At 37.6% G+C, this 24,452-nt stretch overlaps 1 protein-coding gene across 6 annotated transcripts in view; it reads left to right on the top strand.

Annotated features, from left to right (window-relative positions):
* Window positions 1-4,604: 4,604 nt before the first annotated feature.
* CDC48B (cell division cycle 48B) overlaps window positions 4,605-24,452 on the top strand; it is a 70,946-nt gene continuing 51,098 nt past the window's right edge. For 5 of the 6 annotated variants that reach the window (XM_088984315.1, XM_088984316.1, XM_088984318.1 and 2 more), the window contains exons 1-9: window positions 4,679-5,028; window positions 5,110-5,154; window positions 5,314-5,369; window positions 5,584-5,733; window positions 13,456-13,560; window positions 15,152-15,251; window positions 15,444-15,728; window positions 15,802-15,971; window positions 17,138-17,266. In XM_088984315.1, the coding sequence (XP_088840441.1) occupies window positions 4,888-5,028; window positions 5,110-5,154; window positions 5,314-5,369; window positions 5,584-5,733; window positions 13,456-13,560; window positions 15,152-15,251; window positions 15,444-15,728; window positions 15,802-15,971; window positions 17,138-17,266 (1,181 nt within the window). In that variant the 5' untranslated portion in view covers window positions 4,679-4,887. Of the gene's footprint in view, window positions 5,029-5,109; window positions 5,155-5,313; window positions 5,370-5,583; window positions 5,734-13,455; window positions 13,561-15,151; window positions 15,252-15,443; window positions 15,729-15,801; window positions 15,972-17,137; window positions 17,267-24,452 lie in introns of all 6 variants that reach the window. The other variant, XM_088984314.1, reaches the window with a different exon arrangement.

Below are 24,452 nucleotides of genomic sequence, written 5' to 3' on the forward strand. Positions count from 1 at the left end.
CAATGGACGAGAAAATGGGGTGTGAACGTGACTGGTCTACGATCATGTGGATTGATTCATGTGCCAGCTAGGACAAGGTTCAAAATATCGATATGCCTTTATGTATTGGCATAGGCGTCTCGATATTTAGATACATGCAGAAAAATACTTTTTTGTAGTTTTTTTTTAATGGTTTTTGGAGAGTTAAAATCATGTATTTTTTATTGAAAATAGTGGGGTCCCGAAACACCTATAAACAAGTGTATCAAGACCCAAAACATACGATATAATACGTTCGATACAGGATATATCATATCAAAATTTTGAACCTTGAGCTAAAAACCTTTTCAATAGCTTGCATGTGCTTTCAATAGTCAAATATAAATAAACAGAACGGCAGTCATTAGTCGATTCTAATTATATGCTAGTACCAATTTAAGGAGCAGAATTACTTTAGCATAGACCAAGAAAAGAAATTAAATTTAGGAGACATTGATAACAGTTGAAGTGCCTGAATTGATTGACTTGTTATTACTTTGTCTTTTGAACAAGTCATTCAGGAGATCTCAAGCTCCTTTGTGGCTGAGTTTGATGTTGGGTTCAATACTAGTTTATTACCTTGAATGTTTTATTATTGAATTATTTTATCACAAAAAGACAATTTGATAAGTCATTTAATTTAACTATTTCAGCCATTATCACAAGGCTCGTAGTTTATAATCTGCATTTCTAAGAGTTTTTTTTCAAGTGGAGGAACTGATCTACGGGTGCGATTTGGGTGGGTACAATAAATTCAGTGGGATTGAATTTTTGGTCCTCAGGTCACACATGCATACATTCATATATATTTATATCAAATTTTAGTGTGGGTTGACTGGCCAACCAAGCTTAGTCCAAGCTCAAGCTCAAGCCCAACTACAAGTGCATCAAATTTTAGTGGGGGCTAGCTCAAGTTGGACAAATCAGACTTTTACCTAGGTTGAGCTTAAACCTGGCCTAACCTGCCTGACTTGTGCCTCTAATGAGGTGGGAATACAAGTATTAAGGCCCCATCCGTTACTGCTAAATAAGAGGGGGAAAGTTGGTCAATGGGAATTTTTTTCCCATTGACCAATTTTACAATGCTCTTTTTGTAATAAGTAATGGGCCACACGGTAAAGAGAGCCTTATTTGTCAAGGTAAAACTTATTAGTCTCCCAAGTGAATAGTTTCCCCCCCTGAGGGGAAAATTTATAAAACATAATGAGACAATATTACCCATTTTAACATTAATTTTTTATGGGTAAAAGAATCATCATCTTATTTATATGGGAATTAAAAGAACATGAATAAATTGACTTAGATAAATGTTATCTAAGAAATATTTACTTGAATAAATATACTTACCAAGATAAATGAAAATTTTGTAAATGAAAGGGGCCTAAGTCTCTAAGCAATAGAATAGTTTTTGAATTCTTGTGACCTACCAAATACCCAACAACTGAGATTGTCACTCGGCATCCCCTGGAGGTATGATGCGGGATCAAATCGGCATAATTGCAAGTTTATTTTTTATAAATTGAGAGAAAAGCAGCACTAGTGGGGAGAGCTCTGGCTGCTCTGCCAACGGCGTTAAGAAAAAACTAAAAATCAAAACTCCTAGCGGGGAATCCTGAAAAAAGCACTCCTCATGATTTTGGGATTTATTTGCCAACCAATCAGCTGCACCATTTCCTTCCCTATTGATGTGGTTGTAGGCAATCCTTGCTGAGTTCTACTGAGCTAGCTGCTTAGTCTTCAACCAACGAGTTGCATTTCATGGAATCTTTGAGCAACCTATAATAATAATAATCTTTATTAGCGGAGGGGCCCTGCTTTGCAGGGGCTGGAATGGAACCGTCGACCCATTGATTTAGTCCCTGACAAAAAACCGTTGAATCGGTCAACGATTCATTGACTTGAGTGGTTGAACCATCGATCCGTTGACCTATTTAATGGTTTTTGGTCATTTTTTCTATTTTTTTAATTGGGAATCATCCAGGCAATTGGTTTCATTTTATCCTAATCTTGGTTATTGGCCAAAAATCGTTGAATTGGTCAATGATCCATTGACCTAGGCAGTCGAACCATTGACCCGTTCAGTGGTTTTTTTATCGTTTTTCTTATTTTTTATTTTTTGTTGTCAAAACGGGCCATTTGTTCGAATCGAACAGTCGAACCGTCGACCCGAAAACCGATGGCTATAAGAGTTCTATTTTCAAGTCGTATGAGTCACACGCTTAAATGACATAACATGTATGGTATTGCTTAATGGACTTCACACACAATTTTTTGCCTATATTTTTTTTTGTCAGGACGGGTCATCCGTTTTTTATTTTTTAATTGGGAATCGTCTAGGCAACCAGTTCCGTTTTACCCGAATCCCAGTTCCTGGCAAAAAACCGTTGAATCGGTCAACGACCATTGACCTGAGTGGTTAAACCGTTAACCCGTTGACTCATTCAATGGTTTTTGGCTGTTTTTTTTATTTTTTTAATTTTTATTGTCAGAACAGTTCCATTTTCAGGTTATATGAGTGGTTGAACCGTCAACCTGAAAATCAGTGGCCATAATGGTTCCATTTTTGAGTTATATGAGTTGCACGCTTGAATTATATAACACGTATGATATTGCTTAATGGACCTCACACACTCAAATTTTTGCTTGTAAAATTTGTTGTCAGAATGAGTCATTCATTCAAACCGTCGACCCGAAAATCGGTGGCCAAAACAATTTCGTTTTTGGGTCGTATGAGTCACACGCTCGAATGACCTCACAAACTCATTTTTTTGCCTATAATTGTTTTTGTCAGAACGGTTTCGTAGGTTTTTGCTTATAATTGTTTTTGTCAGAATAGGCCATCCATTCTAACTAGACGGTCGAACCGTCGATTGTCAGAATGTTATTAACAACACTTATCAATAATAGTAAGTAATTATACTATTTAATTAAATAATCATTAATGATAATTTTAATAATATTATTTAGTTATTTTTAATATAACAGTAAATATTAAATTTATGGATAGGATTTATTAACAATATTCATTAAATTGATAATTACCAAAATTAAATTAAATTAATAGAATTTATCAGTAATAGTCAGTAATTATAATATTTTATTAAATAATCAATAACAATACTTTTAATAATTTTTTTAATTATTTTTAATATAACAATAATTACTAAATTTATCAACAGTATTTATTAATTACAATATTTATAATTTTAATTTAAAGTAAAATTAAAGTAAATATCAATTTATTAACAATATTTATAATATCAGTAATTATTAATTATAATCATTAATTATATATTTATTAAATTACTATAATAATCAGTAATTTTAATAACAATATTTATAATTTTAAAGTAAATAAATAGTTGTTAACAATATTTATAATAACAGTAATTGTTAATTATAATCACTAATTATATATTTATTAAAATACTGTAATAATCATTAATTATTAAATTACAGTAATTTATAATAACAGTAATAATCAGTGATTACTTATATGGCAGTAATTAATAGGAGGGAGTCAACTTATGTGGTGATAGACAGGCTATTTACCTATAAAGTGAGCTCGGGGCCTCAAGCACAGCCTACATTTCAGCCATTGAAATGGTTGTGATGCCAAATTTGCCCATTTTTGCTTGGAGAGTCTCTTCTCTATGATTTCTCACATTGCAACTGTCCACACAATTCTCTTTTTTTGGCTGGTGCATCAAAATTAATTTTGATGGTATTAGGTTAAAGTGGGGTCCATTTAAAATTCTTCCTGGGGGGAAAATCTTTTGTTAAAAATTTTATCATTTCTATTTTTCATGCCACCAATTTATCAAATCCCATTGAGGACCCATTATGGATATCGTGGGTATCCATCCGACGCCATACCTGCTGGGTTGCTATTTGACAATTTAAAATAATGTGATCCTAGTCTTCCTCCTCCCTAGTCCCTGCAAAATGGGCAGTTTGGATTTATATTAAAAGCTCTTTCACCTAAGTATTTCTTTTTCCTATTTGTTCATGAGATTCTATGGAGTCAGTAGCCTCTAAAAATCTCATTGGCACAATTTTCTAGGAGCTCATGGATGATTTTCTAAGTTTTGGTTTTTGTCCAAAAGCAATAGTCTATTTGCTTAGAATGTCTTTTTTATAATGCTTTTAAGTTTGGCTTTGCAAAAATTAAATAATCATTTGCAAATTCTAATATAGGGATTTTTAGGCATTGTCTTCATCAAAACTAAGTCATTCCGGTTCATTAATAGATATAGTATAGAGCAATCTAGTCCAATGTGAGTCCATTACAAATGGATCAAGTTCAATCCAAATCATGAATATTTTGGATTATTTTGAATCAGTTCAATTCAATGTTTGAACCGTCCAATCTGATCAAATTTATTTTGATTTAGATTGATTTTAATCCAAATCTGATTTATTAATACCTATTTCTTATCTTATTCAGCGGACTAGATATTGGTTTAATCTAATCAAATCTAATATAAATTTGTTATAGATGGACCCGATCCAATTCAATCTAATAAATATTTTAGATCAGATTGGTCCAATCCAATATGTCTTGTTGATCCGTCCAAATTTATTTTGAAGTAGACGGGATCCGATCCAAAACCCGTCCATTCCCCCTTACATACATAGCTAGTTGGACAGGGGTACATCCATATTCGATCCAATTATAAACGGATCGATTTGTTTTACAGCAAAAAGTCCCATTAATGGCTACCGCGGCAACCTGTTCCGTCGCAACGTAGAAATATTTGCGCCTTTTTCTTTTTCAAAAATATTGAATTTGACGAGTTTGGGGGATTAACAATTTGATACTTCAAATCTTCCGAATAGGAATTTTCGGTATTAGGGTTTCTAATTTAGATGGAGAGTAGTAGCGGGAGCAGCGGTCAGTGGAGGGCAGAGGAAGTAGTCGCTGGCAACGCTGAAGCTCTTGAAGCTCTTAGGGAACTCATAGCTTTCCCTTTTCACTATTCGAGAGAGTCTCGAAAGCTTGGACTCAAGGTAATCTCTCTCTCTCTCTCTAGGTTGAAGTACGTTCTTGTTGGAGGATCTTGAGCTGTAACTCTTAGGGTTTTACCGCAGTGGCGCACGGGATTGTTATTGTACGGTCCCCCAGGCACAGGAAAGGTATCCGACTTAGCTTTGTTTTGATTTCTTGGCCTAAAACATTTTAATTTTGCTACTGTTAATGGTTGTTCTTTTGTTCCTGTGATTTGAATACGAATTGCGCCTTGCAGTATTTGTTAAGATTTATGGAGCAAATTTCTGGACTTTGTTGTTTCTCAGACAAGCTTGGTTCGGGCCGTTGTTCAAGAATGCGATGCTCACTTGACTGTTATTAGGTACGATTGAACACTTTAGTTCCTAAAGACGCCAGTGGTGTATTTATTATCTTGGCGATTATGATTATAATATGGCTAGTGAATTGGTAGTTCAATTGATTTTGCACATTTTCATAATTCCACTTAAAGCTGTAATAATCTTTCTACGCAGTCAATCAAATTGTTTGCTGTTATTTTATTGATTCTAATTCCACCACGTGGGGTATCTCTGCAGTCCACATTCTGTTCACAGAGCACATGTTGGAGAAAGTGAGAAAATTCTGCGAGAGGCTTTTTCAGAAGCATTGTCTTATTCATCAACAGGCAAGCCATCAGTTATCTTCATTGATGAAATTGATGCACTCTGTCCTCATCGTAATTCAAGGTATATGACTGATTCACCAATAATCTCAAAATTATAGTTTGATCGATATTCGATACCTGAAATGTCATCATCGTTATCATCCATGCCTTTTCCCAACTATATGGGTCGGCTACATGAATCCTAATCCGTTCTATTTAAAACCATATCCACTGTTAAATTATTAGTGCTTAAATAATTTCTTACTACTACCCATGTCATTTTTGGTCCACCCCTAGCTCTTCTAACCCCTTCCACCCATAACAAATCACTCATTCTAACTGGATGATACCTGAAATATCAACTTTGGTTTTGATCAATAACCATGAATTTCATTACATTGGAAAACTTGAGGGAAGATTACAACAGAAGAATGCAGCCTACACTGCAACTGTCCTCCCACAAGAGCTTTTTGATGTAATCTACTCCTTGATTTAATTGGTGTTATAACAGGATTTGGGGATCCTAGAATCTGATAAATGAAATGCAATGTATAAGATTGTAGGGATTGTCCCACAATCATGTTTTGTCACATTTGGGATAGCAAATTGCAATTAGTATCTGTTGGATCAACAGTTTACAGCATAAGCCCCTTCTTTAGATATCCAGAGTTCACATTCAAGTAATTAAATGGACATCACTAAGGAGCTCTTTGATAACGGCTGAAGTTTCTGAACTGAACGATTTATTGCTTTGTCTTTTAGTGGATAAAATGATTAAATAATAAAATATTCAAGGGTATGGCAATCTTAATCTATCCAACTTCAACTTCAGCCATCAAGGAGTCCACAACATCCTTAAAAACTTATTCATTTTTTTCGTTGTATCAGGGCATTTTCAGGCTATTTTAAGAGAGATATCCAAGTAGGTCTTGATCAAATTGTAACACAAAATTCAAGGGAGATGGATCAACCGGAAGAAATGAACTCATTCAAAGGATCCTAGGGGTAGCTCCAATAGGTGATAAAATGAGGGAATGTAGACTACTATGGTTTGGTCACATACAGAGATGGTCATCTAAATCACTCGTTTGGAAATTTGCTTGCCTGCTTGTTTGGAAAGATAACATGAAGCTGGATATTTGCTTGTTTGGAAATCCTGGGGTAGATGCAATATAAGGATTTTGATAACAGGGCCATAATGTCAGTACATTCTACTCTAGTAGGTACTAACTAAACAATTAAGGAAAAAGGACACTAGTGTTGTTAGAAGATTGGAATTATTTGATAAGTGATAACCAGTAGAAACAAATGGTACTTTGTTTAATTTTCAGTCCATATGGAGTAATAGATGCCTCAGGCATTATGGGTCAAGCATCAGGAAAGCCCTGGTTTGGAGCTTGCAAAACATGACATATGCATGAAAAACTGTGAATCATGCTGAATTTGTTTCCTTTTATTTCTCTCCAATAAACATGCCTTTTGAAGTGCTTGTGCGGAATTGAATTTCTGAGCTGAAGTAGGTGATTTGAACATGTTAATGTCGACTGTGTAGGGGTATTTTGGTCTTTATATTTATGTTTAAAGCTGCTGACGTGTAATGTTTTATTAGTGGTTGTGTCCCATACTTAAGTAGGGGCAAAGGAGTCTTTTTGTTTTTGAATAGAAACATATAAATTAAACCTGGCCGACTAAAGAGTAATTTTGCTTTCTTATTCGAACCAGAATTCTTCTTCTTCTTCTCTCTTCTCTTCTCTTTCTCTCCTACTTCTTCTAGTCTTTCTATTACTTCTCCAATCCTTATTCTAACAGAATTCAAGTGCAGATTAGATTATAATATGGTATCAGAGCAACTGTGACAAAATTGAATCTGCCCAGAATTCTGATTTTCAAGCATCCAGCCTAGGTTTTTTAATTTTTTCTTCGTCATTAGTTGAAGATAAGGAAAGGGGCTGAAAAGGAGTGATCGTCCTCTTCCCTTGGAGGTTTCTATGCCTTCGGTCAGCAAGTTCTTGGGTGTTTACACTGGTTTGTAGGAAGCCCCCCCTAATCGATGGAGAGAAGAGGGCTGATTTGAGTGATGCAGTGGAGTGTCGAGTGCCGCTTGTTTTTCTAGTGATTAGGGTTTGTGCAGATTTCAGTGTGGTTTGAAGGGTGAGTGAGTTTCGAGTAGTGTGGTGAGTTTTCAGGTAGTCGTGTAGTAGGGTTGTGGTGTGGAGAGTGAAGAATTCAGCAACAAGTGGTGCTGAGTGCAGTGTGGTGAGAGGTGAAATAAGAATATTTTTTTTTTCTAGCCATGGGAGACAACAATGAAAGTAAAACTAGTGTGATGGTTCCCACTGACTACCTGAATGTTCAAATGACTTCTATCAAGTTGAATGGAGAAAACTATGTGCCTTGGGTGAAATCTGTAGAAGTCTTTTTTAAAGCAAAGAAGAAAGTAAAGCATATAAGGGAAGAAAAACCCTATAGTCTCATGAGTATGGTGATTGGGAACAAGAAGATGCACAGATTATAACTTGGTTATGGAATGGTATGGAACCCAAGATTAGGATGAATTTCATGTTTTCCTGATACAACCAAGGAAGTTTGGGACCATGCTAAGAAATTGTATTCGGGACAAGATAACACAACTAGAGTATATCAGCTTTATCAGGAATACTTTAATTTGTAATAGGGTAATCAAAGTCTTGAGGAGTAATATGCTAGCATGAGAAACCTTCGCAATGAGCTGAATGTGTATCACCTCCTCACCTCTGATGTTAAAATTCAGCAACAACAGAGGGAACAACTAGATGTGACCAGATTTTTGGTAGGGTTGAAATCTGAATATAAACCAGCACGGGCATAGATACTAGGAGGATCAGCTCTTCCTTCCTTAGAAGAGGTGTTTGCTTGGCTTTGAAGGATTTCTATTGAATCTACTGAGAATTCTAGTATCTCTGATAGGTCAGCCTTTGCAATCTCAAGAGGCCATGGTGTTAGAGGTGGAGCTCGGGGAGCTCAATCTGGTCGTAGTGGTGGTGGTGGATGTACTGGAGGTTGAGATTCAGGGGGAGTTCATGGTAAAGGACGCAGTTTTCGTCCAAGAATATGTACACATTGTGGATGGACATACCATCAATTATTGTTATGATTTGCATGGTCCACCTTCAACTTGGGCAAAGCATGCGGTGATCAGTAGACCTGTTCATGGGCCGGGTAGCCCGACGGGCCGGCCCGGCCCCCGGACGGGCTTGAACAGGCCTTATGGCCCGCGGGCTTAACCTCGGGCCAAAAAGCCCGGCCCGCATAAAATTCGAGCCGGGCTCGGGCTTTGCCAAAATAGCCCGGCCCGAGCCTGACCCGGCTCGACCTATAGTTAAACCTAAGTAAAAACCTTATGTGATGTTCATTTGAATAAATTTTTTGATTTAAGAAGGTTGTTGATTCACTTGTAGGCCCATTGTTCATTTAAATAGGGGAAAAAACATCTGAATTAATATAGACAATGTTCATTTGAATAGGGAAAAATTCGAATTTCTTTTATTAGGTCGGGCTTCGGGCTCGGGCTCGGGCCTAACATTTTTCTGTTAATAAAGAGTAAAAGCCCGGCCCGACCTGACCCATGAACAGGTCTAGTGACCAGTGATAGTAGTTCTAGACAGGAGAGTCATTTAGCTGATCAAATGCCCTCTATTTCCACAGATGTTCCCGGGAAGGAGATGATGAGTGTTCCACGTGATGAGTGTGAGAGGTTTGTTCAGGCCACATCTCAATAGAATACAACCACTCTTGCACACTCAGGTATGGCTTGTTTGGCATCCAAACCCAATCCTTGGATTATTGACTCTGGAGCCTCCGATCAAATGACTGGAACTCCAGGTGTGTTTTCCTCCCTCTCTCAATGCCCAACATCACACTCTGTTACCTTGTTAATGGTTCCAGATCCTCCATTTGTGGTGTTGGTAATGTTAACACAGACCCTTTATCTTTATTCTCAGTTTTGTATGTTCCCAAGTTTCCTTTTAACCTTATGTTTGTTAGTAAGTTGACCAAGTCTCTTAATTGCTCTATCACTTTTTACCCTTCTTCGTGTGTTTTTCAGAATCTCAAGACGGGGATGAAGATTGGTGGAGGGCATGAAGCTGGTGGACTGTATTACCTTGATGGTGGTGCAAGTGCATCAACAGCTCTTCAGACATCTCTTTCTCCTCTCCAGTGGCACTGTCGATTTGGTCATCCATCACTTAGAGTTTTGAAGTCTCTTGTTCCGTCGTTGAGTCATCTTTCTGTTTTGGATTGTGAGTCATGTTAGTTGGGGAAATATCATGTTCCCTTTAGTCCTAGGGTTAATCGTATGTCGAGTCTTTTTTCTTTAGTTCATTCCGGTGTTTGGGGTCCAATTAAAGTATTGTCATACAATGGTTGTAGATACTTTGTTATTTTTGTTGATGATTGTTCAACGATGACGTGGCTTTACCTAATGAAAGAAAGGAGTGGATTGTTTACTATTTTCCAAAGATTTTATGCTGAAATTTGCAACCAATTTGGTGTACACATTAAAATTCTTCATTTCGATAATGGCCGCGAATGCTTTATACACCATTTCAGGAGTATTTGGAACATGACATTATCCATCAGACTTCATGTACCTACACCCCACAACAAAATGGGGTAGCTGAGAGAAAGAATCGTCACCTTTTGGAAACTACTCAGTCCCTTATGCCTCATATGAATGTACCCAAACCCTTTTGGAGTGATGCTGTATTTACATCTTGTTTTCTGATTAACCGGATGCCCACGTCCATCCTTGAAGGTCAGTCTCCTTTCACCGCTTTGTTTCCTACATTGTCTTCGTTTCCCCTTTTACCTCGGGTTTTTGGGTGTGCTTGTTTTGTTCATAATCTAGGACCGGAAGGGACAAGTTAGATACTTAGATGCACGATCCATTAAGTGTATCTTCCTTGGCTATTCCCGGACCTAGAAAGGGTATAAATGTTATAATCCTAACTCTCGACGGTCCTTTGTACGTGTTGATGTTACTTTCTTTGAGTCCACCCCATTTTTCTCAAGGTTAGGTGATGTTTCTTCTTTCTCATCACCTCCTCCTCTTCTAGTTCCAGTTGCGGATCCCATTCCACTTGTTCTAGCTGTGATCAAGTCCTTGCCTTTGGTGCCACCTCCTGTTGAACGACTACCTATTCGTCAAGTGTATAGACATCGCCAACATGTACTGGCTCCTCCTCCAGCTCCATCATCGTTGACAAATCTGGCAGTTGTTCCCACACCAGCTCCAACCCCAGTTTCTGAACTTGATCTTCCCATTGCCTTGTAGAAAGGTAAACCCAGTTGCACTCTTCATCCTATTACTAATTATGCTTCTCTCACTCACCTTTTTGCTTCCCATCACCAGTTTATCTCTTTGTTATCCTCTATTGTTGTTCCCACGGATGTCCAGGAAGCCCTTGCCTCTCCAGGGTGGTGCCATGCAATGGAAGAACTCTTTGTCTTAACTCATAATCATACGTGAGACCTCACCACACTTCCTCCTGGTAAGCGGCCTGCCAGTTGTAAGTGGGTATACATTGTTAAGTATTTACCTGATGGTAGTTTAGAGCGGTTAAAAGCTAGACTGGTTGCCAAAGGGTATTCCCAAACATATGGTATTGACTATACGGAGACCTTCTCTCCTGTTGCTAAGATTGGTTCAGTTCGTGTTGTGATATCTCTAGTTGCTATGTATGATTGGCCTCTCTTTCAGCTTGACATCAAGAATGCTTTCTTACATGGTGATCTACTTGAGGAAGTCTATATGGAGCAACCACCAGGGTTTGTTGCTCAGGGGGAGGATCGTAAGGTGTGCAGACTAAAGAAGGCCATTTGTGGACTTAAATAGTCTCCCCGTGTGTGGTTTGGTAGGTTTGGTAAGGTGGTAAAGAAGTTTGGTATGAAATAGTGTCAGGTTGTTCACTCAGTCTTCAGTCATGACTCTCAGGCTGGAAAGATCTTATTGGTGGTATATGTAGATGATATTGTCATTACTGGGAGTGATAGATTGGGAATTGATAGGTTGAAGATCTTTTTGCAAGAACACTTTCAGACAAAGGACCTTGGTAAACTAAAGTACTTCTTGGGGATAGAAGTAGCAAGGTCTAAGCTTGGTATTAATTTGTGTCAGAGGAAATACGTTCTTGATTTGTTGGAAGAAACAGGATTATTAGGCACCAAACCAGCTGAAACACCTATGGAATCAAATATTAAGTTGAGTAGTGATATGGGTGAAAGAGTTTGAAGATCCTGTAAGGTACAGGCGGTTGGTGGGTAAACTAAATTACCTAACCACTACTTGGCCAGATATTTCATTTGCAGTTAGTGTGGTGAGCCAGTTCATGCAGAAACCCCAGGTTCCACATTGGGATGCAGTTCTAAGGATTGTAAGGTATTTAAAGGGGGCTCCTGGTCGTGGCTTGATATATAGAAGTGGAGGAAAACTTCAAATAGAGGGATATACTGATGTTGATTGGTCTGGCTCTATATCTGACAGGAGGTCCACTACAGGCTATTGTACTTTCCTTGGGGGTAATATGGTCACATGGAAAAGTAAGAAACAGACAGTTGTGGCAAGAAGCAGTGCAGAGGCAGAATATAGAGCTATGGCACATACTACTTGTGAATTAGTGTGGCTGAAAAACCTTCTATAGGAGATGGGATATTGTATTGACACTCCAATGAAGCTTTGTTGTGACAATCAGGCTGCATTCTACATCTCTTCTAATCCAATGTTTCATGAGAGAACCAAGCATGTAGAAGTTGACTGTCACTTTGTGAGAGAGAAGGTGCTGAGTGGAGTGATAGATACTGCACATGTTAACACAGGAAACCAATGGGCAGACCTGTTTACCAAAGGGTTGAGTGGACTACATATGTAACAAGCTGGGACTATATGATATATACTCACCAGCTTGAGGGGGAGTGTTAATGTCGACTATTTAGGGGTATTTTGGTCTTTATGTTTATGTTTAAAGCTGCTGATGTGTAATGTTTTATTAGTGGTTGTGTCCCATACTTAAGTAGGGGCAAAGGAGTCTTTTTGTTTTTGAATAGAAACATATAAATTAAACCTGGCCGACTAGAGAGTAATTCTGCTCTCTTGTTCGAACCAGAATTCTTCTTCTTCTCTATTCTCTTCTTGTTCTTGTTCTTGTTCTTCTTCTTCTAGTCTTTTTATTACTTCTCCAATCCTTATTCTAACAGAATTCAAGTGCAGATTAGATTATAGTAGAACATATTCTCTAAGCTATTTTTTCTCAGCCTTTTGCTATTCCTGGCTTTTACTTTTAATAAACTTATCCAAGAAAGTTAGGCTCTAAGGTAACTAGGTATGGACATGTAGATAGATTAAGGGAAATGAGAATATGACTTTCCGAGACTCCATTTCTTAAGATCCAGGACATGGGTAATTGGGTTTGGATACAAGTTTATACCATGCTCTTATGTTAATCCTTTTTTTTTAAAGTTGGTTATCATTTCCCAATATTTATATCTTGCCAAATTTAATTAATGTTCTAAGATCTGCCTATTTTTTATATTCTGATTTGTTAAAACATACCATTTATATATTTTAGAAGTGTCTATGATGTAATTCTTACATAATGTAGATCCCTGATATCTGGTGTTGTATCAATAAGTATAGTATCTTTCATTAGTATGGTAATCCTACAAACATACCTAGCTAATTGTGAAACATGTTGATTTAGTTGTTGCAAAAAAAGAAATACATGAAACAGTAATGAAAGTTTTGATGTAAAACATTATTCTAATGCAGGAGAGAGCAAGATGTACGTATTGCATCTCAGCTTTTTGCATTGATGGATGCCAACAAACCCTCAGCATCTTGTCCACAAGTTGTTATCGTGGCTTCAACTAATAGGTTGGTTAAAGAGATTTGAAGCATGAAGGGCATGTTTTACTTCTCCTTAATGTTGATCAATTCTTTTGGCTCAGTTTGGAAAGAATACAAATACAAATATGTACAGTGCAAATACATACAAAATACAAGGTTTTACACCCGATATATTTGTATTTGTACTCCTTCCAAACTGAGCCCTTAGTTCATATGCTTCTGTCTTGGGATAATAACTTAGTTTTTTATCTCGCTTGTTATAATTGGTTCCTCTTCCATCAAATATGTATTGCCTTTACATTGTTTGCATTCAAGTAAATTTTTTGCCACTTGCTGAGCAGTAATTTCATCTTAACGTCATCACACCATCTTGGTTTTATCCAAGGTTCAAAGTAGTGACACGTATCGGCCCGTATCGACCGATACGTATCGTTCCGGGACCCCTCCGATATGCCCCTACAGCGGGTGTATTAGCGTATCTGGCGTATCTATATTTTGAACCTTGGTTTTATCCCATTTAAGTGGGGTTGGCTTCATCAAATATTGTTCATTCATTCTGTATCTAATACCATGCACTCCATCAAAGAATGAACTACTTAATCATGCCTCACTGCCAGAATATGGGGTTTTATTGTTATCATTTGGGCATTCTTCATGCTATTTTAGAACATCTAACTTGCACAAATGATTCTATTGTCAATTGTTTATATTGATCTATATATATATATTTTTATAAGTATTATATATTGATCTATATCTCACATGGCTAAACCATCCTGATTGACATTTCCTTTGGATGAAGATACCAAGCCAAACCAATAAAGAGAGCTTCCTCTCAAAGTACAAAAACCATGATTATTTTACACAATTGTAAGACTGCAATTGTCTATGTAACTAGACTTGTAATATCTCTTCATTTCATCAATGACTCAATAATGCATGTTTAACTTCTTTTTTTGGTCTCACGTAGTACACATTAGAGGGAACTCAGGGGTGAGGACAGAACGGGGTGCATGTGAGGCCTACTTGCCTAACACAGAAAGCTTGCAATTCTGCAAGCTTGATCTTGCACCTCCTTTTTCGGAGTGGCAATGAGTGACCATCTCAACTACTGGGTCATTGGCAAGTGGCAATGCGTGTTACATAGACAAAGATGAATGTTTGAACTATGCCATGCATATAATACATAATACATCCATTCTCAGTGAGATTGTAGCTAATCATCATATCCAAAATATTCACTGGGAAATGATCTCTTTACATTTCCTTCCTATGTTTATGTGGAGATTCCTAAATATCTGATGGATTATAAGATGCTGTGAGCTGTTTATACTCACATTTCTGACCTTTTCCAGTTCTTTGTTTTAAAGTTTGCATATAATTCATTTTCCTTAGAAAGATAATATGTTATAGGTCAATGAAACTATTATTTCTAAAAGCCTTATCGGCAGTCTTATTAGTCAGTTAATTTTTATAGTGCTAATGGTGTGACTCCTTAAATACATTTTCTCTTGATCTTTCTATGGAATTTGTTTTAAATTTGTTCATTTGATGATCTATTAAAACAAGAGTTTCTATTTGGATATCTTATTAATATCTTTGCTCTGCATGTATAAAGAGTGGATGCAATAGATCCAGCATTACGAAGGTCAGGACGCTTTGATACTGAAATTGAAGTTACAACACCCACTGAAGAGGAGCGCTTTCAAATTCTTCAGGTCAAAATTCTTCTGAAATTTCCAAAATGAATCTTATGAGAGGGCAGTTTAGTGATCCTACTAATCACTTGGTCCTATCAACTTAACTGTATATCATTTGGATGCTGCTCTCTTCTCTGATGTCTACTGAGAATGTTATATTGAGAAATTTCATGTAGAGTTATAATGGTATTTATGTTGAATTTGTCTCAGCTCTATTCCAAGAAGCTCCCACTGGATCCTGCTGTTGACTTACGAGCTATATCTGCATCTTGTAATGGATATGTTGGGGCTGATTTAGAAGCTTTATGCCGAGAGGCTACAATGTCTGCAATAAGAAGATCATCAGATGTAACTAAAGATGGTGGCTTATGCAGCTTAACAATGGATGATTGGAAGCATGCAAAAACTGTGGTTGGTCCAAGCATAATAAGAGGTGTTACTGTGGAAATCCCCAAGGTTACCTGGGAAGATATTGGAGGATTACAAGATTTGAAGGTCTGTACTCACTGATGTTATCTGATTATCAACGTTTTGATTGGAACTTAACAATTCATAATGCATGGAACAGAAAAAGCTCCAGCAGGCTGTTGAGTGGCCTATTAAGAATGCTGCTGCATTTGCGAGGCTGGGGATATCACCTGTTCGTGGAGTTCTTTTGCATGGACCTCCAGGATGCTCAAAAACTACCCTTGCTAAAGCTGCAGCTCATGCTGCTCAAGCCTCCTTTTTCTCATTGAGGTTTCATGATTTTTCTTCCTCTTCAACAAAGATGTTTTCATTCCACTGGAAAATTTATTGGGGAATTCGAAATTTTAAGTTAGCTTTAAGGAAGACAACATGGATTTCCTCCAAGGGAACATATCTTTTGCATCCTGTACATATCATCTCATGCAAAAAGTTGGGAATTATATATGATACTCTGATACTGGTCAAAGATTTCTTGGGCTTGACGCTCGAGGGCACAACATAAAACCAACCTGGTCAGAAGGTATTAACCTTCTGAATTGCATGTGATTGTAAGAAAAAAAAAGTGGAGGTCACACCATGGAAAGTTCAATAGATCAGTTTGGTGGCATGATCTAATCATATCTATTTTTGGCATAAAAGATGATCTCATAGTTTGAACCATCTTGTATGGTGGAATATTACAATCTAACATCTGTCTTTGTGTGTTTTCTCTTGGACAAGGTATTACATTATTTTCCAGAAGGTATTCTAGGCTCTTATCCAAAGTTATGTTGTTGCGAGGTGGATATAGAGGCAGATTTTTTAGGGGAAAAGGTGTTAATTAGGAAATCAAAACCGACTATGCATCTAAGAATGGATAATATTTTAATACTTACCACATTTTTTTGAAAAATCAACAATTTTAACAAATTGAATTACTCAGGCTCCGTTTGGGAAGAATGCAAATACAAATATGTAGGGCCTGGTCCATGTAAATGCAAAGTTGGTTTAGTTTTGCATTGATAAATTTACTTTCTTGCCACACGATTTTTAGTTGTAATGGGTGCAAACACGAATCCCGAGATTGAAATATACCTTTTTAACATCGATAAACTTTGAGTGCAAGGTTTACATCCATTTTTTGGATGCAAACATGCCTTGAAATTTGTGAAAGTTGTCATTGTCAGTACATAAATGTATTCTTACCAAACACCAGCAAAACTGAACCAGAGTGCATATATGCACTGAACCGGCATTTGCACTCTTCCCAAATGGAGCCTCAATTTTCTTAATTTTTTTTTTGTCAATTGGCTCTGAAGTTAACAGTAATCTTTCCTATTGCTTTTACATTTTACTTTATTATGACACAGTTATATTGTACAGATCCTTGCTGCTTTGAAATTTGAATACAGTTCCTTAGACATGCACTTCTTGAAGTTTCATAATCTATGTTCCAGTGGTGCAGAATTGTATTCAATGTATGTTGGAGAGGGAGAGTCTTTGTTGCGTAACACTTTTCAGAGAGCTTGCCTTGCAGCACCAAGTATAATATTCTTTGATGAGGCTGATGTTATTGCTGCCAAACGGTAAGCATTTCACAGTTATTTTGTAGGTTTCTTATTCATTTTATTACTATAAATGGTGCAAAATTGTTCTTGTTTTGCTGCTATGAGAGAGGTACAGATTGAAAGTGAGATGGGCCTGATAAATATGGAGATTGAAGGGGACTCAAAATTGGTGATAGGTTGGCTGAAGGATCCAGAGTCTATAACCTGGTGCTTTAGGATTAAGATGAAAAAAATTTAAATAGCTAACTAGAAACATGAACTTGAAAATTTCTTGGATTAGGAGAACAGCTAATGCTATGGCAGATGGGTTGGCTAAACAAGGGTTAAATAGGGACAGTTTGTATTGGGCTCAGTTGTAATTGATTCTTGATACTATTTTTTGATGTTTGTGTGAGAGGTAGCATCGTGTGCCTCTTTGTGGAATGCATGCTTGTAATGCCTATTCTCTTTGATCTTTAACAAATACTTATTTTTACTTATAAAAAAAAATTATTCTTGGTTTCTCTTATACATGTTGCTAAAGAGAATATCCTAGATTTTGAAATGAATTAAAGTTATTACATCTTAGGTGCTGAAGAACCTCCAATAAATAGTCCTCTACTTGTCAACAAGGAAAGGTGCCACGTATTTGTGGGTATGTTGAAACCTTTATCCATCTTCAATTCCATGTTGCTGTGCACCTTTTACAATTGTAGCATAAGAATTAATAAAAGGGTCATTACCCAATATTCGACCTTTTATCTGGGTTATTGGGAGGGGTGGACTGGATATGGGCCTTACCTTTTGGATTCTTCTTGCACAAAGTGGCAACTTTCAGAGTTAAACCCACATTCTCAGATCTGTCAGTCCAAGAATATTAGAAAAAAAAATGTTAGATGACTATTTTCTATTATATTTACCACCATACTAGAGCTGGTCCATGACTTACCTTATGCTGATGCTGTGCCAATCTTCTTATTTGCATTTCAAGGCTAGTTCCTGGAGTAGGAAGTAACAAGAGCCTTCATTTGGGTCAAAGAAAGCTCCTCTTCTCCATTACCATTAAAAACCTTTATGGAAGCCTGTTTGTGTGTGTGTGTGTGTGGCCTGAGTGGCCTGAGAGGGGGTTGTACTTCAGTTATGGAGAGGACTGAAAAATCTTTTGTTATCTAGAATTATCCAAGATTACTGACAATTTTTACTTGTTGCGTTTAAATATAATATCTAGGATTTAATGCTTTGGAGGAAGCAATGTGGTATCCCATTAAATGTGACCATGAACCATGTGATAAGTAGCACTGTAGAAGGGCTAACTTTAATATCAAACTACTTGTCAAAAAAAAAAAAATATATATATATATATATATATATCAAACTGATGAAGTGGGGATATAGACTCAAGGCAGCTAAAGTTGGTTGTAAATGGTGTGGTTATGGTCATAGGTAGAGAGGAAAGTATGGTTGTATACAAGCTAATGCAAAAGAACAAGGGTGATATACAAAATTGTAATAACTATCAAGGGATTAAGCTTATGAACCACACTATGAAACTTTGGGAGAGAATAGTCAAACAAAGATTATGACTTGAAAGTTGAAACAAGTGTATTAGAGAACCGATTTGGCTTTATGCCAAGGAGATCAACCATGGAAGCTATATTTCTTTTGAGACGATAGAAAAGTACAAAGACAACCATTCATCAAAAAAAAAAAGTACAAAGACAACAAAAAGATCTTCATTAGTGTTCATTGATCTAGAGAAGGCATATGATAGAGTTCCTAGAGATATGGTGGATCTTTGGAAAAAAAGGTGATCAAAGTAGGTATATAGGCCTAATTAATGATATGTCTAAGAGGGCAACGGCAAATGTTAGAACACCAATGGGAGAGACTTCAGATTTTACAGTTGTTATGGGTCTTCACCAAGGTTTAGCACTTAGCCATTATCTATTTGCATTGATCATAAATGAATTGACTAAACATATTCAAAAGGAAGTTCCATGGTGCATGTTGTTTGTGGATGACATTGTTTTAATTGATGAAACTAATGAAGGATTAAATGAAAAATTAAGCTTATGGACAAATGCCTTAGAAACGATAGGCTTTGAAATAAGTAAGACTAAAATAGAGTATATGACATGTAAATTTAGTAATAATAGGAGTGTAAATCAATATACACTTAGGATTGGAGACCAAGAGATAACTCAATGTGACCATTTTTGGTACCTTGGTTCAATAATTCATAACAAAGGAGAGATTGAGGAGGATGTCACACAAAGAACTAGAACATGATGGGCAAAATGGAGGGGTGCATCTAGACTTTTATGTGATAGGCGAATACCACTTAGATTGAAAGGAAAATTCTATAAAATAGTTGTAAGGCCATCTATGTTGTATGGAGTGGAGTGTTTTTTTATGGTAAAAATAAATTTCATTAAAAGAAAAAGAGGTACATCCTAATAGGTGATAATGAATCACCATATGCAAACAAACAAAACTTGCTAAACTAGGCAAACAAAATTTTCCAAATTACACAATTGAAACCAGTGTTTTCGAACCGCCATTGACCCAGACGGTCGGACCATTTGGATTGGAAACTGGTCAAGGTATCGGTTTCGTTTTAGTGCTGAACCGTTATCTTATTAATAACCATTGAATTGGTCAACAAACCGTTGATCCGAACGGTCTGACCGTTGAACCGTTCGACCGGGCAACAGTTTGTGGTCCAATATGTTTTATTTAAAATTTTCAAAAAACAAAAAAAAAAACAAAAAACAAAGAGAAACAAGATTGATCTCAGATATGAGATCGAGAGAGAGATGAGAGAGATCTCAAATTACATATGTGATGTGTCGCATATGTAATCTCGTTCTCATGTGTCGCCACTGCGTGTTGCCATCGCCGCTACAGCTCAGACATCACAGATCCTCCTTTCACTCTCGTTCTCATGCTCCTTTCTCATAACATTTATACCCCATCCTACCTTAATATTCCAATCCAAGGGTAGGATGAGGTATATAATTGAAACGTTTGGACCGCTTGACCCGGACGGTTGAATTGCCGACCTGGAAACTGGTGGCCAAAGCGGTTCCATTTCCGGGTCGGTTTTTAAAACCTTGATTGAAACCCCAAAATTTCCCTAAGAATATCCCAATATCCTCCTTGGTGACTTATCTAACTTCTGGAAGAACTCGCAACCACTCTGCAACAGTTCTGTTGATCATTGGCCAAGTTTTGACTTGAAAAATTCTTTTATCTCTGTCCTGCCAAGAATCTCGACATATTGCAAAAGGGAACCCTTGGATTCTAGATAACTACTAGACCCTCAAATAGACCCACAACATTGACCTCCACCCATACCCTACTGATAGATCCCTAAACTTCAATTTTCATTCTCAAGAAGAATGACTCCATCATTGTCTCTTGTAGCACCGCTACATCTGGGATGCTTTTTCTTGGACCATTCCTCATTAAAATCCTTCTTTCTTCTCTAAAGCCCCTTGCATTCCATGACACCAACTTCAACTTTAGACTCTGCCTCCGCCCCCTCCCTTTCTTTTTGCTACTTGTCCCCCTCTATTCTTCGTCAATAATTCCTCCTCCCCTTCTCCTTCTTTCCGGTTCTCTTCCCCTTCCCCTATTGCTTTTCTTTCACTATATTCTTCCCTTTTGTTCCTCAATTTGTCCAATCGCTTTTCTCACTGCCCCCCCCCTCCCCCCCCCCAAAAAAAAAAAAAAAAAAGAACAGTCCCAGTGATTTCCCAACTTCCACCTATCTTTCAACCAGAGTGTCTATATCCACCCTTTTCCTCTCTCTGTAACTCTCTCCTCTCCCTTCTTTAGATCTTCCTTCTCCATCCCTCCCGTCCTCCTCCTATTGTAGACTCTGTTCTACACCTTCCCAAAATTTTCCTCTTCAAACAAGTTCTCTTCCCCTATAAATCTCTATGCCCATCTTCCACAATATCTCCCTCACTAATGAAAACTCCCCCATCCATTCGAGAAGGTGAAGGAAGAGGAGAAGACCGGGAAGATGGGGAACAAGAAGCTGGGCATACCTCACTATTTAGTCGAGTATTGATCCTTCAATGATTTCCCCCTCTGGCGAGTCAGGAATCTCTTAAATGCCGCTCAATATGTCTCTTCTTTCTGTGATGATTCCTTGAAAATTCCTTCCTCCTTCCCATTGTTCACCCTCTGAGACAATTCATATGCATTCTTCTAAGCGGACACACCTCCAGATGGGGTTAAGTCTACAATGCTTTGCATGTTTAGAAATTGATCCTCTTCCGACTCACTCTTTTTGGAACGTTGTTGCTTCTCCTTTTGGGTTGAATTCGTCTGTGTCTCCTTCTCCTGCAGCTCTTCTTGAACATTAATCTTCCTTCCATTCTCAAATTTTGTCACCATCGGAATCCATTCATCGTCGTTTTGGTTCCTATTGGTCATTAATTGTTTGGACCTCGAAGGGTCAAACCCAAATTTTATCGACTATAATCCTTTTCCGAAAATGCCCCTTCACCTTTTGGATCTTTTACTTCGGTTAACCTTCTTAAAATTAAAACTTTTTTGTTTAAAATGGTGGGTCCCACTTCCTTTATTTACCTAACTGTTACTTGCTACCGCTTGTTTCCTCTGCCCCTCCTTCCCACCCCAGGCTCTTGACTTTTGAGCTTCCACCAACTCTTTCTTTCTATTTCCCCACTGTCTTTCCTCTTGCAAGCCATTTGGCCCAGTTTTGGTCACTTGTATCTCACATGTTTCGTTTCCCATTTTTCCCCTTTTCTCATTAGTCTCTCTCCTTCATGTATGCCCCTAATTGCCACCTCACCATCTTTTTCTTCTTTGGGGCACTCCCTCCATAGTACCACTTCAACTTTCGTCAGAAGCCATTCCTCCACAAACCGTTAGCAAGAGAAGGAAGAGATCGAGGAATGCCCTCTAGCTTCACCCCAATGGTCCTCATCTTCACTTCCTGCAAATCATTCATGTAGATGTCTTCCACGATTTATGGAGTAGAGTGCTAGGCGGTCAAGAAACAACATGCCTAGAAAATGAATGTGGCAAAAATGCAAATGCCAAGATGGATGAGTGGGAAAACTAGAAAAGACAGGATCAAGAATGAAGTTATCCATGGGAACCTAAGAATAGCTCCAATAGGTGATAAAATGGGAGAGAGTAGACTAAGATGGTTTGGACACATGCATAGAAGGCCACCAATTGCACCAGTAAGTACAGGTGTAATGTGTAAGGCTGACACAACCCACTTTTGCGGGCACCTGCACTGTAGTGGGTCGTGTCGTGCCAACATGCGAGGTTGGGTGGACTGTGCCTGCCTGGTCTGAACTCCTCTAAAGGGAAGCCCAGCATGACCTGTGACACGAGCCCAGGCAGGCCATGCTAGGCCAGGGGCGGCATGATTGCTTAGAAAATTTGAAAAAAATAAAAAATAAAAAAGGTCAAATTAACAAGACAAATAGGAAATTGAAAAGAAATCTTAAAATTTTATTCCATATGAATTTTGATGTATACAATTGTTTATATATGAAACAATAAAATCAAATTGGAATTTTTTTTGATTGATGATACTTTTATTATATTAAAATATGTAAAAAAAAACATTACAAGTTTAACTTAAAGACCATAACATCAACCCAATAACCAAAACTATGTTACAAAGATGGCCAAAACAATTGCTGCTTATCTACCCCTTGTTTAGCAAGGGAGTCAGCTAGCTCATTTGTGCTTCTTCTAATCCATTTAAATTCAGCATTCAGCTCTCTTGCAGCCCTTTCTATTTCCTTGAAAGCATTCTTGAGAGTCCATGGAATATGTTTGTTATTTCTTGCCCAAGAGATGATAACTTTGAACCCCCTTCCACCTTCGCTAATTGCTTAGCTATCCTGAGACCTTGTAGTTAGCCAATAATTCAGCTTTAATGGAGTTAGCCACACCGATTGGCCTAGAGTAAAGGGCCAGCAATCAGCCCTCCGAATTTCTAATTACCCCACCAATACCTGCCCTACCAGGATTGCCCAACAAGTTTCCATCAAAATTCAGCTTAACTTTACTACCTTGTGGGGGTTTCCAATCCACTATTATATATCGCCTTTGTTTCTAGAGGATTGTGCTATCTCCTTCCAAGCTCTTAGAATATCAACCACTGTGAAATTCTGAAAGCACTCCTTGTTTTTAATTCAGAATACAGCCTTCATTTTTATTATCTCAATAACCTCCTTCACATATCTACTTTTACCATTGAAAATTCTGTTGTTCCTTTCCTCCCAGACCACCCACACAGTTGCAGCCTTAGTGACTCTCCACATCAATCTTCCTTTTTTCTTTGATCACCTTAGGAAGTTAGGCATGAAAATGTCTGAGGGATCCACCACCAAAAAGATCATAGAAAAACTCTTAGATAAGAGAGACAAAGGAACATGAAATAAGTGGGGTAGGGTTTCTCCACTTTTCCTACACAACAAGCATATATGAGGAGAGAGGCAACAAAAAGGCCCTCTTTTCTGCAACACATCACAAGTGTTAACCTTTCCAAGGAAAGATTCCCAGTAGAAAGCTTGTGGAATAAAATAGTATAATAAAATTGAAAATAAAAATTTATATAGATATATATGTATATATGCATATTATTAAATATATACAAATAATATTTTAATATATGTGGGTTGTGTTAAGCCACCATTTGAGCCATGCCATGCTTGGGCTGCGTGCCATGCTCACAAGCCTCAAAACCCAAGCCCGACATGGCAAGAGAGTTTGGGCCAGGCCTGTCACAGCCTACTTGCTAGTGACTGGGCCAGGCTTGGCACGACCCGAGTCGTGCTGGGCTATACCAGCCTATGGGCAGCCTGACCCACTTTACAGCTTTAGTTAGAAGAGTAGAAATCACTGTTTGGAAATCTAGATGAATTCTTTGTGAAGAGAAAGAAGAAGAAGATGAAGAGTTTCAACAGTAGAGAAGAAAAGAGAAGAAAGAAAGAGTAGGATGTCAACCAGAATTGAATTAGTTATGCCCCTCATTATATTTATACTTAAAAGAATAAGAGATTACAAGAATGCCCTTAGTAGGGTGGCTACTAAAGTAGCTGAATAGTCACAATTTAAAAGCATAAGCTAATGGGCCTAAAGCCCAACAACTTCCTAACTTAACAACTTAAAAATATAAGAGCTAAATAACTAGGCCCAATAACTAGAAATCGGCCCAACTCAA

This window comes from Nelumbo lutea, chromosome 4 (assembly GCF_056320005.1).
Source record: "Nelumbo lutea isolate HS-2025 chromosome 4, American lotus-T2T, whole genome shotgun sequence".
Taxonomy (NCBI): domain Eukaryota; kingdom Viridiplantae; phylum Streptophyta; class Magnoliopsida; order Proteales; family Nelumbonaceae; genus Nelumbo; species Nelumbo lutea.